General features: G+C 36.5%; 1 protein-coding gene across 2 annotated transcripts in view; it reads left to right on the plus strand.

The window, feature by feature from the left end:
* Positions 1 to 19256, plus strand: part of LUZP2 (leucine zipper protein 2) — a 477909-nt gene extending 458653 nt beyond the window's left edge. For both annotated transcript variants that reach the window (XM_025459793.3, XM_035703666.2), the window contains exons 11-12: positions 14918 to 15004; positions 15766 to 19256. In XM_025459793.3, coding sequence (XP_025315578.1) covers positions 14918 to 15004; positions 15766 to 15870 — 192 coding nt within the window. In that variant the 3' untranslated portion in view covers positions 15871 to 19256. The remainder of the gene's footprint in view (positions 1 to 14917; positions 15005 to 15765) is intronic.
* The last annotated feature ends 626 nt before the right edge of the window (positions 19257 to 19882 follow it).

A 19882-nucleotide genomic window follows, 5' to 3' on the forward strand; every position in this document is an offset into this window, starting at 1 on the left:
CAATGTTGATTTCAAGACATCCTGATGCTATATACAGAATAAGGAAGATAAATCCCTTATCTGATTTTGCTTATCAGTCTAGACTGATAAAGCATATTCCATTCTAGAAATGACAGTGCTAAGTTAAACAGTGACAAATGCAGTGTGTCTACTAAAGCTTGAGGGGGAAGGTTCAAGAGGAAATTCAGTATATAATGTTGATTGGTTTCATTTCTGTTTCAACCAGTTACCTAATGTGTAACCATGAGTATTTAATCCCTTCAAGGCTCATTTTCCTCCTCTAAAAAAAGAGAGATAAATGTGGCCTATCTTATATAATTTGTTAACGGTTCCAGTAAGATAGTCTAGCTTAACACCTAGTTTGTCATGAACACATAGCAGGTCCTCAATAATTATCACTTTCCATTCTTTTATATAAAGCTATGCCTTTCACTTAAAACCTCAATAAATATTTTTGAATTGTATGTTTTAATTAATTTCTCAAAAGAGAAAAACTATGTGAAATAGGTCTTAGTGCAGTCTTATTCAGTGCTCCTCTTCAGGATAGTACCAGATGTTATTGGTGAAAACAGCTATAAGAAGGAGACTATTTCAATCAAATATAAAAGTGAACTTTTCATGAAAAGTATATGAACTAGATTCAGCCACTGAAAACATAGTATATTATGTGATTGTATAATGAAAAACTGGGGCACCAAGGTGGCACAATCAGTTGGGCATCTGACTCTTGGTTTCCACTTGGGTCATGATCTCAGGGTCGAGGGATCCAGCCCCGCTGCTCAGCGTGGATTCTGCTTAGGACTGTCTCTCCCTCTCCCTCTCCTCCCATCCTCCGGCTGGTGCACTTTCTCTCTCTCTCTCTCTCTCTCAAACAAACAAATATTTTAAAAAAAATAATGAAAAACAACTATTCTGGATGTATTTTGGAAATGAAGCAGTAGTATGGAAGAAAGGAATATCATGTGAGCATCTCTTTCAATTCCAGGATTCTGTGATCATCAGCAACCTCACTGAGAGCTGATGGGCATACGTGCAGTCTCTTCGTAAATAAATGGCAAAAGAGTTGCATTTTGATTCCTATTGGTACACCCAATACTAAACAATATAGTAGAGAAAGCCTTGAAATTACATAAAGCCTAGATTTGAATGCCAACTTTGCTATTTCCTAACATGTCACTCCTGGCAAGTGATTTTATAATTCAGATCCCGTATCTATATAATGTAGATCAAGGATTTTCAGACTTTTACATACCTATGAATCACAGGGTCAACTGGTAAAAGTCTTTCACTCCTATAGATTATTAATCAGTAGATCTGGGGCACAGCCCAGGAATGTGTATTGTTTTAATAAACCCACCTAGATTTTCTTTTGTCAGTATTTTCTGACAAACATTTTAAGAACATTGGATGTTGATTCCTTACAGGTTTGTCATAATAATTATATGTTATATTAAATTAACTACACAGTGTTCAGTTATATCACAATGTCCTTATTAGTTCATTCTAAAAAAGCTGCTCTGTAATTCTAATACCCAAGGTCTCCATATCTTCTATGGTCAAGGTCCCAAACTTGGAATTAGAGACTTTACATTGTCTTAGATACCTTTGTGGGTTTATTTCATTTCCTGCCCTAAACAAGCCTAAAAGGGTCATGTAGGAAAATGCTCTCTGGATTCTTTGCCTTCCCCCTTTTTTCTTTAGTAGACTTAGAAAACTTTAGGTAGATTGCCACAGGCTTAACAGCAAATTGGACTATCTGTTTGGTGTGTGTTTAAATTATTTTGAAAAGGCCTTCCTTAAATGATACTATCAGAGACACATGGAGAAAGCAAAGGATGTACCTGCTCCATCATCCCACTTGCCGGAAGTTTGCAAATGTGTCTCATATTGTTTAATAGCATATCAAGAATTAAAGACATTGAGCATTCAATTTTCATTTTCACTTAGGGATTAAGACTTAATGCGGATCTAAATGTGTTTCACAATATTTCCAACTCCTATAGGTAGCAAACATTTTTCTTAATGTGCTGAGAAAATGAAAAGCACAATGGCTTCTGTTTAGCATTGAGAGCACCAGCTCCGTTTCTTCCTATTACACCTGCTGGCAAGTCCCTGACCAAAGGGAGTTTATTTAACAGCAAGTATTGTCTAGGGAAAGGAAAAGGAGAAAATGTGCAGAAAAAAAAATCATAGAGCTGCGAGTAGGAAATGATGCCAGCTTTTTAATGCTAAAAAAATTTTGGCAGAGATTTAAGGAATCCTGGTTTCCTGTTCTAGCCAGTATTCATTGTGTAGTATTTGATGGACTTGATGAGTTGTTGGCGGGTGCTGGACTGACAAAATTTTCTGGGCGAGTCATGCCCTGCTGTAATTGGGCTTGGAGGCCACACAATATTATCATTCTGAGCTACATTTTATCAGACATCTGAGGAGGCTGGCTTTGCACAAGGCATTGTTATTGTGCTATGGTGGTTCCTTCAAGAAGGAACAGACGTGCCTGCAGAGAATGCAGAATGGTAGATTGTTTCATAAGATCTTCAGAACAGTTTTCTGCATTGCACAGCAGATATAAATCTCCAGGTTGCCCTATTAGAGCATCAATTTAAAGTTGTGAACCTAAGTGAACCTAAGTGGCACTTCTCATCAGAAGTTGTATAGAAACCATAATAACAATGGTTAATTTATTCACGTGGTAAATAAAAATAACCCCAAAAACACGCTGATATTTATTATAAGGACATTGGCCAAACAGTGCTGTGCATACAAAGCTTGATTTGGTTAACAATTCTTTGACTCCTCCTGTCTTCCCTGAAAACACAGAATGGTTTTCTCCTCTTGGCGCCCGTAGGGCTTGGTTCATACATATATTTCATCCTGTATTACAGTCGAGCTTGCAAGTTGATTATTTGTACAGAGTACTCATTAGATAATAAACAATTTGAGGACAGAATCTATAAAAATATTGGTATTTCCTTCAGGACCAAGCAAAATGTTCATTTAGCAGATGCTTATTAAAATTTCTCCAAAACATACAACATTGTGAAATGAGACAAGGCTGTGGTTTTCAAAAGTTCAACTATTTCACACGGAGTACTAAACACACTGCCAAAATACCATTCGGTAATAAATATGACAAATTTATTTGGTACAGAAAGGTGGCAGCCCAGAAAAACTTAGCCAAAATGTATTCATGTTTTTAAGTAACCGAGACTTAATTCCATTTTTCCTTCTCTAGAATATTTTAAAAATCCTTCTTCTTTTTAGCTTCCAACCTGTTCCGTATTTTATTTCAATATGGAGAATCAACTGGACTTCTTCGCCAGAGTTATTTTTTCTTGGTAGAATTTCAGGTTACCCAGTTATATATTTGCATTAATCATTTTGAGTTCTTTTAGTGTTTTAGAGAAAGATCATAAGAGATATAACTGATCTTTCTTGTGAAGGAGCACCAAATGTTTAACACCAATAACAAAATTATAGTGATCAGCAGGATTCGAGATGTAAGTTCAAAGACTTGAACGAATTTCTGATAAATCACTCCATCTGCTTTAATTCTTAAAGTATTATTCATTATTTCTCAGAGAAGGAATAGGGTGTAATTTAAAGTAAACAAGAATGCCAAGGAAGCCATTTTCCTTTTATAGTCTTTCCAATGACTGGTAATTAAGTCCTAGAGCTCATGGGATTTTTGTTAAATTAACGTTTGCTAAGTCGAGCCCTGGGGTACCAAATGGTGAGCCAAGGTTCAAGGAAGATCGCGAGGCAAGGGAAAGTGAAATAAAGAACTTCATTAGTCACAAATTTTGAAGGAAATACAATGCATAGGTCAGTGGAGCACATGGGGGGAGGTCAACGCAGGAGACAGGCAGAGAGGGAGCAGCAGGACCTGAGACACATTTTTTTTTAAGGTTGGTGGGTAGAGTGCATTGGGGTCCTTGTCTAGGTCTGACTGATCAATTTGAAGCAAAAAGAGCAGGATTGTTAGTAAGATCCAAGAATAGGGAGGAAGGAGAGTCTTATCTAAGAAACAGAAAGGAGAAGTGGGGGTGGGGTGGTAGAGACAAGAGAGGCTGTTTATCCCCGGGGCGCTGGGGAAGTCATACCAGGAATTTACTCCTTCGGGGCACCTGGGGGGCTCAGTGGTTGAGCACCTGCCTTCTGTCCAAGGCATGACCCAAGGGTCCTGGGATCGAGTCCCACATCGGGCTCCCCACAGGGAGCCTGCTTCTCCCTCTGCCTGTGTCTCTGCCTCTTTCTGTGTGTCTCTCGTGAATACATAAATAATTTTTTTTTAAATAAAAAAGGGAATTTACATTTTCTTTAAAATATTTTATTTATGTATTCATGAGAGAGAGAGAGAGAGGCAGAGACACAGGCAGAGGGAGAAGCAGGCTCCATGCAGGGAGCTCAACATGGGGCTCGATCCCGGGTCTCCAGGATCACACCCTGGGCGGAAGGCAGGCGCTCAACCACTGAGCCACCTGGGATCCCCAGGAATTTACATTTTCTTGTGACTCTCCTGAGTGTCGTCTAGGACATGCACTCCTAGAGAGGCTAGTGTCATTTCCAAGCCCCAGCAGACCTCTTAGCCACACAAAATGGATGCTGAAGCAGCAATTCGTATGGATATTTAGCTAAACTCTTAGATATGTCCTTTTAAAAAGGTCATTCTAAATATGACTTTATTCTCATAATTTCTGAATAGGATATTTGCTTTGGAGCCAAAGATGTGCCTGTATCATAATGAAAATCTCTTGAGACAGCTAAATCCCTAAGTTAAATTAGTTAGACTGATCTGATGATTTTGCATTGAGGAGGGGAAAAACAAAACAAAAAGTAAAGACATCCAAGTTTAAGGCTATTTAGGATTAATGAGCGGTAGGTTAATAATTTTTTTTTTTCTTGCCCTGTTAAATCATAAACAGAAAAGGATGAGACAGGATGAGACAGAAAGAACCATAGGCTCTGGGCGAGGGGTGTCAGCAACAAATCCTTTGGCAATATCAACATTCCCTAATGACCAGGGTCAATGTGTTGATTCCAGGGATGTGATATTAAAATGACCGAGTGTCAGCGTTTCCATTCTCATAGGATCCAAATATTTGTTGACAAAAGAGAGACATTTTGATTGAAGGAAGTAGAAGCTGAGGATAGGAAAGGAAGGACAGAAATTAGACTTACCTGAGTACCTACTCGAGATACGCCATTAGGAACCATTATATAGTTTTAATTTAATCCAACTCGTCCAAGAACCCCCTCAGGTAGGTAATACTTTGCCTACTTTACAGATAAGTCATCAGAACCTCAGGAAGATGAAGTAACGTTTTCAAGTCCATACAGCCAGTAAGGGCTAAAGGAACTCCAACCTGCGGGGGCCTAACTCCTCACTCCATTCACCTAGCAGGTCACCTGTTTTATCTCATTTCACATTGACGTCACTGTTGAATGTCACCATTGTCATCCACATTTATAAATGAGGAAAAAGCGAGGTTAAGTTGCAATTTTCCAAACCTCATTCCACTGGAAAGTGCTAGTCTGTGATGAAATGTTCAACAGTTCAAAGGTGTAGAAAATGGACATTGAATAAGGAGTCAGATAACAAAATTTCAGTGGATTTTCCATGAATCAATCAATCTCTCTGTGTCTCTTACCTCTCTCTCTCTTTCCCTCTGCTCCTCAAGAGGAAAATTTCCTTTGACTTTTGGATATATTTTTAGTATTAAAATGTTCTTTCTTTTCTGAAACACTGTTGAAACTTAGGGGTGTGTTTGTTTGTGGCTTTATTTGTTCTAATTTTGAAATTTGAAGCTGACAATCCTGATGTTTATTTGGTGTTTAACTTTATTCTTTTATAAAATACCAACATCCAGGAAACTCAGTGTTCATTAACTTACCCCCATTATCACAGATGTGGGAGATGGAGTTGGGACTCAAATTCATTTACACACGGCTCCAAAGCCTGGTATCTCCACATTAAAACGAAGGTCCTTAGGGCACCTGAGTGGCTTAGTCACTTGGGCCTCTAACTCGATTTCAGCTCAGGTCATGATCTCAGGGTTGTGCGATCAAGCCCCGTGTCAGGCTCTCTGCTCAGTGTGGAGCCGGCTTAGGATTCTGTCTCTCCCTCTGCCCCTTCCACTTACACTCACTCTATTTAAAAAAAAGGTGGGGGGTAGGGGTCCTGATAATTATTAGGACGTCTCAGCATCACAGTTTTCCCACCATGTTGTGTTGTTTTCCATGTACCAAGATAAATAATTAGCTGGGCTTGTCTCAACTACATAGTTTTGTAGTTACTTTGCCTGCTTTCTGGCCATAATATGACATTTTGTCAGATAGCTAGCTGTTCGTTGCTCAAAAGCACAGGAACAAACTGGTTATTCTGGTGGTGGTGGTGTGTATGTGAGAGATAAGTGTAATCACTTTAAGAAAATTGTATTCATGGCTTATCTCATTTCATAATTTGCAGACCCAGCTGTGCTCTTCCCTAGGTCTCCTGTATAACTGAGTAGGTGAGCGGCATAGCGAAGCAGCTGGATTCATGCGTGTTTTCCTCATCAGTCTTCATATGTTACAACTGGAATTTTTGGATATATGTATATTACTAATCAGGTTAAATTTTACCTGAGGTGGAATGTTTTGAAGGCCAGTGCTAGCCAGATTGCACAATTTTGTGAAATTTTCAAGATTACTACTTAAACATTTTTTGTGTGTGTCTTAAGATAGAAAATAGTTAACTTGCATAATTAATCAATTATTCACCAAAGCTAGTTGCATCTGTATCCATTCTTCCACAAGCAAAATTACATTTTTTAAATCACATGTGCATGAGAAAAAATGACATCTGAACTTTTCCGTTTGTTAGAGAAAACTTGAGACTCAAATTGATAAAGAAGGGAGAGCTTAAGTGTCCAGGCACTGTTTCAACTTAAAATCACATTTTTTAAATGAACATATATATTTTTTCTATAGGGAAACTATACGGATAAACAGTTCTTCTATAGGTGGTTGTAGCTCATTGAAAAGCATCAGAACAGCCATGTCCCCCAAGGAAGAAGAAAAAGGAGAAATAAAAGAAAGAGAACAAAGAGTGGGGAGGGGAAAGTGGGTGAAAAAGACGGAGGGCAGGAGGGAGGACAGGAGTGGAACAACAGGTGAAGAGATGAACAGTTTCAGAGATGGAAAGGCAGGCAGGCAGGCAGATATGTGTTCTGTGTTATTTTGAAATCATCAAAAATAGGAAAGCACAACAAAATTGTCTGTTTTGTTCTCCCCAACTTAATTGCTGTGCTTCGACATTTGTCAGTGTCAAGTTTGGTGCATTTATTTCTGTATGTTTTACACCCACTTCTTATGCATCGCTGTGATTTTAACTGTATAATTTTGTATTTATTACATGTCTTTAGCATAGGTGTTTTTCATATTAATAAGAATCCTACAAATGTCTTCATGACTACAACAATATTTCATCTTATTTTATCGTTATTTAATGAGCTTACTTATATTCAACCATTATTTTGTTTTCTCTTTTACTGTTATACAAATCCCAAATTCAGATTTCTGTGTGAAAAGGTTCCCCTTCTTTCTTTTTTCTTTAAATGTGGATTATTTTCTTCAGAGAGAGACTATCCCAAGTGAAATGCTGAATCATGAACATATTTAAGACCACTGTACCTATCTGATTAACTTATTTTCCAAAATATCCATATTGATTTATTTCTACACCAGCATGGTAAAAGAGAGAAATAGATCAAGAAAGAAGGAAGCCTATTTTATCAGGCTGGAGCCAACAACAGGAAATGTATCATTTTTCCTTGTTTCCTCATTTGACAGAAAAAAATAGCTTACTATTGTCATGATTATTTGTAAATTATTGGTGTAATTGGGTCGTATCATTTTCCTTCAATGACATGAGAATGACATTGTATTAATGCCTCTGAAAAAGTTCGTGTAGAACTACTTTTCCTTCCAAGCTGTGTGAGCCACATATATCATTTATATAAACAATTATTTGATGAAGACATAGTATCAGGGAGTCTACTACGATATAACAATAGGTATGACTTACGGAGAACCTCATACGCATCAGGTGCTCTGTTCCGGGTGGTTGACAAATTCACTGTTAGGTTCATAATTGCTACTACAATATATTGAGATCTTATAGTAAGAGGCACTGAGCTAAGTGATTTAAATCATTCTCCTAGGTAATCCTTACAAACGTTTATAAAATAATATAGTTCTACACTTCACAAAAATGGAAATTTAGATTAAGAAAACATGGATAACTTATCAAAGACCACAAAGCTAGTAAGCAGTAGGTTTAAAGACTTGAACACTGGTTAAGACAGACTTCTTAGCCTACAAATTTAACCACTACCTTATTCTGTTTAGTCATAAAATCTCTTGTATAAAGTAGCATTTTTCACTTCTTCCTAAATTGACTGTTCCATTTCAGCTTGTCCCAGAAAGAATGAAAAGAATGGAAATTGATCATTATTCTAGGTGGTATTGGGGAATGAGTCCAAAAAAAATAAAAAAAGCAAAATCAGTGTGACAAAAAGTTCTGTATATGTGTGTGCACTTAACAACAGTAATAAAAAGAAAATGTATGAGCCTGAGTAGGTGACAGCAGAGACTCATTCGCTTAAGACCCAGTCATTTGTCTTCTGAGACTTTGCTGTAGTTCATCAAGGTGAGTCCGAAGGCCATGCTCCTATATCACTTCTCACCTGTTTAAGAAAACAGTCTCCAACTCCCTTATCCCATCCGTCTCCCCAGCCTTCTGTACTTTATAGGCAATGGGAAATCACACATTTGTGTATGGGGTGATGTTTTTCTAATTTGTTTTGATGTGATGGATTTTGGGGGGCAATGAGTTAGCCTGACGAAATAGACGTTAGGAAGATATTTCTGGAGACTGAGTGGCAGATAGATTGGAGAAAGCAAGGTTAGAGAGAGTTGAATAGTTTAGTTCAATAATCAAGGAAAGAAATAAGGGAATAAACCCCATGATCTCTGAAAGACAGAGAAGGATTACAGTCTAACATATTGAATAATTTTAATAAAAAATGGTTTACAGGCTCACCCATGGAAAGACTGTCAGCTACTGTCATCTGCAAGTTTTGCTTTTGCAAGCCAAGATAGCATAATCCTCAGGCAATGATCGCTCTTGAGTCTATATGTAGCAGTTAAATTGTATTAAGTATTGTTGTCCTTGTTGTTGCTTTTCTTAGATTCTGACCAATACCTATAAGGGAAGAGTCTCAAGATTTACTGTCTCTTGAGTTGAATTGTGATGAAAAGTTAAACATGCCTTGATCATATGTGGTGTATAAGTTTCCAGCACAGATTGAATGCAAATCATTTGAATAAAGAATCTTTTTTTTGGTTATTGTTCTTTCAGTTGCATAATTTAACTTAGCAATCGACTCATGAAATAAGTTCTGAAACTCCCAACTCCAGATATTTGAGTATTTAAACACAATTTCTGAAAAATGTAGCCGAGTTTCAGCTTCTTGTCAGCCTGACGAGAGAAGGAAAAGGAAGCTGCCCTGACAAGTCCTGATGATCTCCAGAATAGTGCAAGGGAGAGACAAGGGCTTATAAAAATGGCATGGATTCCAAAAGTTACACTATAAGGAAAAAGGTTCTGCTGAGGGATGGCGGGTCTTTTTGTTTGGTTTGTTTGTTTAAGATTTATTTATTTTCTTAATATTTATTTGAGAGTGAGTGCGTGAGTGAGTGCAGGGAGCAGCAGAGGGAGAGAATCTTCAAGCAAACTCCCTGCTGAGTGCAGAGCCCAACAGTGGGGCTCAGTCTCATGACCCAGGAGATCACACCCTGAACAAGGGACTGCATTTTTAGGCAGGTGTTGTACAGACTGATCACTGTCAAGCCCCACTAATGAATCTCTTTAGATTCCCACATAAGGAAAGCATTAACTTGTAAACTTCCTCAGACAAGTAGGCGTATTTTTGCAGGATATTTATACTATACCTGTCTCTTCATAATTGCAAAGTTAAGTATACATATCACTATGTGGCCTAGAAGGTATCCTATGAACTATTCCTTTTCTAGTTAGCGCTCAGTAGTAACCGTCTTGGCTGACCTCAGCACTATGACCTTTGATGTGTTCTCCAACTTCATGAATAGTGTAACTTCTTCCTCCTCCTGACTCTGCCGCAGACAACTCTACCCATTACACAGGGATGAATTTCTTTGTCACTTCCTTCATGAAGAAATCCCCAGTCACCCTAAGTAACCAAGAGTCATATTTTCTTCTTTTCTGGATAATACATCTCACTGATTCATCAGGCCCCCATAGGTACCTACTATTTACTAAGTTGTCTTTGTTGAATGTTTCAAAAGTACCCGAGGAAGAGGAAGTATTTTGTTGTTAAAAATTGTGTCATTAGCTGAAACTGTAAAATCTAACATGACAATAAGACATTATAAGGTTAAATAATCTTGTGAGGAAAAAAGTACGTGGAATCTTGGAATGAACCCAAATTACAGCCACAATACTTTTATGGCCTTGAAAACATTGTATAACTGTTGATCTCGTCATGTGTAAATATGAGGGGTTGAGATGAAGGGGACAAGAGATTAGATAATAAAACGTCAAGGGAGGAGGGCTATTAAACAGAATTTTAAGACCATGAAAAAGCCAGCACTATTAATAGTAACAAAGACACTGGGAGAAAGAATTGGGAAAAAAAGATTATGTGTTATTGTCACATTTAAAAAGGCATCTGTATATTGTGTTCACACAATTATTTTTTAAATTAACACCCCAAAAAAGGTTTTTATTTACAGTTTAACCACCATTTACCTTCACAAAGTATGGAACCAAAACATCAACTATGGTTAAGTTATCAAAACAAAGGTAAAGCAACACAAAAGTAAGATCCTTTAGGCTCACACGATATGACATATAAGTCTCCTGCCCTTAATATCTGTATTAGCTTCCAGTTATAAATTATCATGGAGTGAAGGGCTTTAATAAATACTATTTATCTCTTATTTTCCACCAGTCAGGAGTCTGGCAAGTCTTAACTAGGTCCTGCTCATGGTTTTACAAGTAAAATTAAGGAGTTGGCCAGTTATATTCTCATGACTATGTTTAATTGGATAAATCTTTAAATCCATCAATATCATTCTGCGTAACCTTGAAACTTCTATTTTCTCATCTTTAAAAAAATTATTAGAGAGAGGGAGAGAGAGAGTGTGTGTGTGTGCGTGCGCGTACACGTGCACACACGCCCACATGGGAGGGGTGGAAGAGGAGAAGCAGAGATCTTTCAAGCAGACTCCCCACTGAGCGTGGAGCCCACCGCAGGGCTCTGTCTCATGACTCATGAAATCACAACCCAAGTTGAAACCAAGAGTCAGACACTTAACTGACTGAGTCACTTGGGCATTCCTCTCATCTATTTTCCTTCCAACAAAAGAACATTATGTTAATTTTATTATTTTTTTATCTATAGTGTCAAATTAAAAGTATTAGTCCTTAGTGGTTTTGCAACCCTTCAAATCAGCACTTAGGTTTTCATTTCCTTTTCTCCCCCCTTTCCTTCTTCCTCATTACATGACTGTTGGTTCTGCCCCAGACTTCGTATGTATAATGTCAGTGTCAGCTCATCCTAATTTTTGGCTTGTAATCATCAACAATGCTAATACTAACATGAAAAGTAGTAGAAGGAGAAAGGAGAGAGTGTTTATTATTTGTTAGTATTTATACTGCATATGTTTGTTTTCTCATTTTGTCCTCAAAATAATTCTGTGAAGTAGCTCTATTTTACAGCCAATGAACTGTTAAGTGTTACGGTTTCTATGCACTGTATCTCTGAGGCCCAGAGATAAATAACCATCAAATTATTTTATCAAGATCACCAATGAATAAACATCAGAGGTAAAACTCAAACTAAAGTCTATTTTACTCCAAAGCATTTTAAACGTTAGGGAAAATTACGTTTATACTACAATATTAGAAATGTGTCCTTTCTCTGTTTTTGTCTTTTATCTTCCTTAAATACAGTTGTCTGTAATTTTTGACAGCCTGGGTGATGTTGGCGATAAATGCGAGAGGACTCTGTTAAAGAAATTTCCCCTTTATGTTCTCACCGAATGAATGCCCGATTTATCAATGGCTACAAAGTTGAAAAGATGGTTATTAAGGCATGATACCTGCAAGTTATAATTATGTTGCTCTTATATCTATTGCTTCTCTGAGAAACACTAAGAATTTTATGAACTTCCATCTCATGAAATTTCTACAATGCCCGTGAGGCACAGAAAAAAAAATAAATTTAAAGGTAGTGTTCATTATAAGATCAAAGTATCAAAAAAAGGTTCGAGCTATCTTTCAGCCACATAATATTTTCTTTAATGTTGAAGTTTAATAAGTTTTCATTGTTCAGATGATCAAAGGCTTGTCTGAAATAGTCGGCTGTGCTTGCATTAATGAAAGAAAAAACTCCACTGCAAATCCTATAGTATCTTCCTCATGAGAATGACCTCAAGTGGAACACCACACAAGACAGGTTTTTGAGGTCAAATAGATTTGAAAAAAAAAATTGTTATATGTCCTTCTAGGTGATTTATAATGCGTTTGTGCATTATGAAGAAATGGATTTCAAATTTTAGTGTGCACTGGAATTGTTGGAGTGCTGATTAAAAATGCAAGCCCCATGGTCATAGGACTGAATTATCACCCTGGAGTATAGTGTTTTAACAATAACCTTATATAATTATATGAACAGGTCATCCAAGACCAGAACTTTAAGAAATTATATGTTAAAAGCTTGAGAAGAAAGACTTTAAATACAAGTGTTTCATATTCAAATAAACTTTTCTCCCAAATGTGTATGACCTAGAAACTCCATTATCCTAAAATATATTTTGGGAAAGGTTAGACTTTGCAGAATACTTTCTGCATTGATCATGGTTTTTTAACCTGGTTTTATACAACTATTTAATTTTTCAAAGGCTGAATGCAAGAATGAGAAAAAACACAAGCCAGGTGTATTACCATAACAAAAATATAATAATAATTAATAATAATAATAATAATAGGAAAATTTTAGATCTCAGGTCTAATTCAAGCCCTTACAACATAAAAACAAACACATTTCTTAACATACACGATTCCTCTGTGCCTCTGCCTAAAATTCTTTGGAATGAGGAGTCAAGGTTTTGACTACTGATTTCCATCATTATAGTTGTTACCTTACTTTGCTCCTATAATGTAGGCTTATATAGAAGAAGGGGCTATGTGTAACCATTTTGGAGTCTCAATCAACTAGACCTACGTTTGATCGTATGAAAAAAAAATCAGGCATTTATTAAAATTCTGAAGGACTAAAATATTTTCATAGCCAATGTTTGTTTTATTCATTATTACTTATTCAGAGATTTCATATTGACCACTTGTTGTGTGCTGGCATCATGCTGGGATGTACAGCTGATAAATGTAACCTCTGTCTTCAAGGAAATTGCAATATATTGGGGAGCTAGACATGCTTATACAGATAAACACAATGTGAAGTGATACAACTTCTATATGCTCTGTACCCTTAGAGCAGGCAAACGTGACTGAGTCTCTCTACTGGTGGAAATGACATTCTAGGGAGGGAATGAGTAGCTGGTTGTAGGATGTCACAGTGGAGAGAGACTTTTATGAAGGTGAGGTGGCATACAGATAGACATGGAGTGGTAAAGGATCACCGTGTGTATTCAGTTAAGAGCAGTATAGTGCAGAAACAGGGAGCATATGAAAATAACTTTGCTCTAAAATCTGAACTGGAGTAGGTTAAGTCTCCTGTACAGCCTCTTAAGCTGTCATCTATTTGTAGAATTTGTAGGACGTTAGAGTTTGAAGGACACGTAGGTCTCCTCCCCGTTGTCAGGTCCCAAGGAAACAAACTGACTTGTTCAAGTTCAGAGCTACCCAGTGGCCATGCGCTCTTAAACTTCTAGGCTCTGTTGTACACATGGAAAGGACACACCCCCCGCAAAAACAAGAAGCATATTCTTACAAGGAAGAGTTATTGTAGTTACTTTGAAAATGTGCTTAAAATAAAGAGGCAGAAAAAGAGAGAGGAAGGAAGAATAAGAGATAGTATGGAAAGGAGGAAGAGAAGAGAAGCAGAGAAGGGAAGGGGGAGGGAAGGAGAGAAGCAGAGAGCATGGGTGAAGGGGAAGGAAGGGAAGGTCAATATTTTAATCTTGGTTAAAATAAAAATGAAGCCACCCCCATAACATAAAATACAATACAATACAATACAATACAATACAATACAATACAATACAATAAAATAAAAAAATAAATAATAAAAAATAGATACGAATAAAAATGAAGCCCAATTGGAATACACTGCCAGCAATTCTTCAAAACTGGTGAGGCTAATAAATAAGATGAGAATTCCTGGTTAGTAAAATATAAGATTTTATTTTTCAAAATATAATACTTTGTTCAAGGTCCTGAGGAGCTTTTGCTAGACAGATTGATGATTATGTTGTTTCACTCGCTTCAAGTTGGCAATATTGATGTTCCTGTAGGCATACAGACCACGGACATATTCAAGTTTTAGAGTCCAGATTCATCACAAATAACAGTAGTTTTATAATTCTTTACTTCAGTTCAACTGTTTTTACAAAGGAAAAACTTTCCATTTGAATGGAATTTTGTCGTAGTAGCTGATGGCCATCAGTACCCCTAAGGTCCCCACACCACCTGTCAGTGCTTGGTCTCTCCTTGGGCTCGGGCCACGGTTGTGATGAGGCAGTTTTGTCCCTATGTTGTTGCCCTTTCGGCTTGCATCAAAGCGAAAGAAGTTTCCCAGTAGGAAGAATTGAGGGAATTTTTCTATGCCCTCTTTCATAGAATTTAACTACATTCATCTATTTTCATTTGCAGCTTTTACAAGAGGGCAGGACCTGCTTAATGAAGCCGAAAGACAATCAATCAAGCAGTGTCACTATAGAGCCAGCGACTACCCCAAAGGTATTTTATTTGTTTGTTTGTTTTGATTTTGTCAGAAAGAACTTGAATCCTTTGGGTCCAATGATTTTTCTCTAGCTGAAGCAGGAATGTTGTATTGACTAATACGAGATACGTCCTCCACCTAGTGCTTCTGGACCTTTCCATGACCACTTGTGCCTGCCACTAAGTTTCTGGTTTAATCATCTGAGGTAGTCAGAAGAACAAGGGTGGGGGATGTACACCCCGCCCCCTACACCACACAACCAAGAAACAAAACAAAAATATACGGACAACAAAAAACATGCATCTATTCCTTAGAAAACAAAAAAGATAAACGATTTGGGGAAGCAGAGGGGGTAGAAAGAAATACATATCCGCAACAGAAACAAATGACAAGCACATTTCAAGAACTTAATTTCGAACTTCTTTCTGAACTGTTCTATATTGGACCAAAAATATTATATCATAGCAATTCTTAGGATTCATCTCACTTACCACATTTCCTAACTTTTGGGTTGGGTTAATCAGAGTTGAATGGTTTAGCCAAAGTCTTCTCGAAATAATTTTTAAAGTATTGTGCTGTTTGTAAACAATATTTTATGTACTTCCTTGAAATAGAAGTATTAACATATTTACACTTATTTTATTTTGGCCTAGCATGCATTTACTATATTTGTTGAGCTTCAAAAGTTTATATTCCTGTTCTGTTAGGATTTTAATTTTTACCTTAAACATATATTTATTTTAACTATCCTCATTGTCTTTTCTGTATTGCTTCACAGAAATTGCAAATGCCTCCTTGTACTGAATGTGAGGTGAAGAAGACTCCAGAAAAACAATTGACCAGCTTTGATGGGAGGGCGACTAGAGAAGAAAAAATACTGTAAATATCAAGAAACTGTGTTAAAAGCATTCATTTACGATTGTCTTCATACTCTTTTTCAGCCACAGGCTTGATGGAAATACTAAGTTTTTAAAGCATGCAACTTTTTCACAATTTTCTGTACTTTATATAAAGTAGTCTACAAATTTTCCAAAAGATTCCAGGCCAATTATGATCCTTAAGCAATAACCTAATTAAAATGGATATCCACCGTCATAAATAGTCATTGTCATCAGTAAATTGCCCAGTATAAATTGGTCAGTTTTAACTCAAATGCACTGAATGACATTTAATTCTTCTGGTTCATTGGGTATCTAGTACTTATATGATCTAGTTCTGAAATCAACTGGAGGATGGTAAAATGTTGTGGATCCTTGGCATTCTTAGAATCCAAATTGCAGCCATATCACCAAGATTTTGGTCTGCATTGGCCAATGGGAGTCACTTTAAGTTTGGAATCTGCGTCAACCCGAATATGCTGTTTCCTTGAGGGTGTTTATTGCTGTTCTTCCTAATATTTTGAACCATGTCTAAATAATGTCAAGGCAATTCTGTGAGATTTTTAGCCAGTTAACAGAATTCACTAAACATGTTTGACATGATATAGACAAATTATCTGGATGAATGACTAAATTTCTGACACAATTGACAAGATTTTTTTTTGGCGTTCTATAGACACATCTGTATAGTTGTCTGCTGGAATTACTCCACGTTAGGAATTGAGATCCTTAAAATGCTTGGCAAGATTTTTTTTTGAGTGAAATTGGGTAGTGGAATGTGGGATGACAAGGGGGTTACAAAACACAAATATGCAAGCAGATAATACACATTTTAAAATAAGGATTTAATGAATGCAAAAATAGCCATGTAGAACCAATAAAACCCAGATTTGTATATTTTGAAAACAACAAGTCAACAGCCATGATCATCTTTGAAATTGGGTCTCTACATACCACTAATCAAATACATGCACTCCTGAATAATCTGAATGTAGCTCACAGGCAACAGGAATTGATATCCGAATAGTTATCTGATTGATAGAACTGGTATAGCATCAAACTTAAAGACTCAAATTAATGGGTTAAATGATCCAGTCAGGTTGTCTGCACTCTTCTGCTGGCTAGATCCGTTTTGCAAATGCACAAAACATATAAAATGATTGATTTTACAGAATGGCTCTGCCAAGCTACAATTAATATATTTGGAGCACAGTATCCTGGCGGGTCGTCTTAGAATATATTGTTAATTTAAGAAAGGAAGGTAGAGAGGGAGGGAGGAAAGGAAAAAAAAAGGAAGAAGGAAGGAAGGAAGGAAGGAAGGAAGGAAGGAAGGAAGGAAGGAAGGAAGGTAGGAAGGAAGGAAGGAAGGAAATCTGTAATCAATAGGTGAACTTAAATTCTGATCTATAATGGCATGCCTGTGATCACAATGACATATTCCAAGAAATTTAGTGATTTGGAGAAATGGCAAACTATCATAAATAGTGTAAGTATTATTGATATAATCATGTAGCAGTTATACTTGTGGAGTAATTCATGCCATTTATCAGTATTTTTTTTTAGATTGCAAGCTACCCAAGAAAAAAAAGAGAATTTATTTTCTAGATGATCCTTTGAGTTTTCCAATGAAGTGCCCAGGATAGAACAAAAAACTGAAGGTCCAAATTTCCTCCCGATTCCTCAGCTCTAATACTCATTTGATTCTATTAGATGGAATATTGCTAGCTTCCAAGTTTGATGGCTTATCATTTCCCCACTGTACCCAGAAAGCCCAACCACCTCCAATGATTATGAAAGGAAAGCTGCTAATTTACTTTCACTTTAGGTTCACTTTCCCACACACACCGTGTGCTCCAACTTCCCTCCTAGACTCTATGGACCCTATGGAACGTTAATCACTATTTTTACCTTATATGTTTTGAGACACCTTCGGAACGAATGAAAAGAGAATTGAGCTGATATTTTCTGAAAATTTTTATAAGATGTTGAAGGATGTGATCAAATTTGGACAGTTTCATTTGTAAATTATTCTTCCTGTGCCCTAAATCTCTAGTATGTGACAATAATCAACGTGTTTCTCTTAATTACTGGCATGATCAAGTGGGCTTTACATGAGTGTAATGTATAGATTTTCATTTAACAATAGATAGCATTATGCATCCTGCAGTTTACTGTGGTATAATCATTGCATTATTTGTTTCAAAAAAAAAAAAGAATTGTAGCAGAGGTGCTTTATAGATATTTTTAAGAAATGTTACGGAAGCTCCTTTTAATAGTCAAGCACATAATTTCTTTTTTCTTAGTGTGTTATGTGACTTTAGTGAATGTGTTTTTTTCTCGATCCTTTAATTGCTTTAAAATAGAATCCAAAAGGTTTAAAATGTTTTACTTACATGTGCAAGATTTGTCCATAAAAGAGATGCTGTCTCTCAGTATTTCTTTTAATTAACAGCTCCATAAATTGATGTTGTTTTTGAGAAGTTAACATTCATAGCCTAGCTACCCTCACATGGAAGAAAATATTAACCTAAATCTTAAATTGGGGTAGTATAATTCTACTACGTGCCCGTAATGGTAAGCAGTAAAAGATTACTTAAGATTTGAAGAATATAAATTGACTCCTATTGAGAAACAAACATACTTTGCAATGGAATAAACTTGTTTTAATATAAGTACTAATGAAACTAACAAAAACATATTTCTCTAGTTATTTAAAAATACTAATCGATGCTATATATCCATTCTAAGTTAGGAATTTGTTTTGGGCTTTTTTTTCCTTTTATATGCATTAACTATGTAAATTGGATGAGGGCCTAAAACTCACAAGACCCAACTGAATGCTGACTGTCTGTTCAATCTCAACGTGCTCAGAAGAAAAGGGACTGATTCGGTAATTCACCTGGTTGTGGTTTTCTGTGTGATCTTAAATCTCTGAATACTGAATATACTAGATGGCTAACTCTTTTCTTTTTTAATTCTTCAAGCAGATATTTAGCATTCTAATGCTTCTTCAGACACAGTTCTGTTTCATAAAACATACTGGATTACAAACCGAAGGCAGTTACATGAGAAGCAGATATTTACCGTTTTAGATTACAATGTGGATAGTTGGATTAAAACACTATTTGTGAACTTTGCTCTAATGGAATCTTATATTTATAGCTCAGGTACTGTAAGTAGCACTAATTACAGCAGAGGCTGAAATTATTACTGATGCCATAGAGTAAGGTGAGCCGGCCCAACCTAGGGAATTCTGAAAACATAGCCTTGTTTACTTAGGGGTCATTTTCTTAGTCATGTGTACAAGTCTTAATTTTCCCCAAACCATTTGTTGGATCATGTTACATAATATTAATGGTCAATGATGAAGAATAAAATTTACTGAAAGATGGCCTATTTTTCCTCAATAAAGATTTGTTACCAAGACTACAATGTATATCCTCCTACATAAACTAATTGAAAAAAACAAATATTGACATGAAAAATAGTACTTGCTTCTGTGTGTCAAGAGCTAAGGACATTTTGGAAATGTCACTCTGAGAGTATCTTCAATCTCTCTTTGGCCTGTCCCAGAAATCTTTCATTTTATTTATTTATTTTTTTCGTTTTGTTTTTGTAGACTTCCATGGTGTCATAGATTTTTGAATTTTTATTTGCAAATGAGCTTCAAGTGCTCAGAACTAGCTGCTTCCTAAAAGGTCCTCAAATATTTGTTGACTGAATTAATTCAGAACTGGAAGCAGCAAGGGAAGAAAAAGGAAGCAGAAGGGAGCATATATCCCAGTGCAGTAACAGGGAATCCTAAGATGTAGTCTTAGGAAGAGAAAACACGTAGAATGTTTTAGTTTGGGTTTTTTTGTTTTGTTTTGCTTCTGAGCTATTTATTTTTTCCTTGCTTCTTTTTCTAAGAGATTTATCTCTGGGCCTGTGGCTCTGACTTTAAGCAGAATAGACGTGGCATTTCTGGAAGAATTTTGGAATTCTGCTCTATGTAATAGACACAATTCACATGGCATG

The sequence above is a fragment of the Canis lupus genome, chromosome 21, assembly GCF_003254725.2.
Source record: "Canis lupus dingo isolate Sandy chromosome 21, ASM325472v2, whole genome shotgun sequence".
Taxonomy (NCBI): domain Eukaryota; kingdom Metazoa; phylum Chordata; class Mammalia; order Carnivora; family Canidae; genus Canis; species Canis lupus.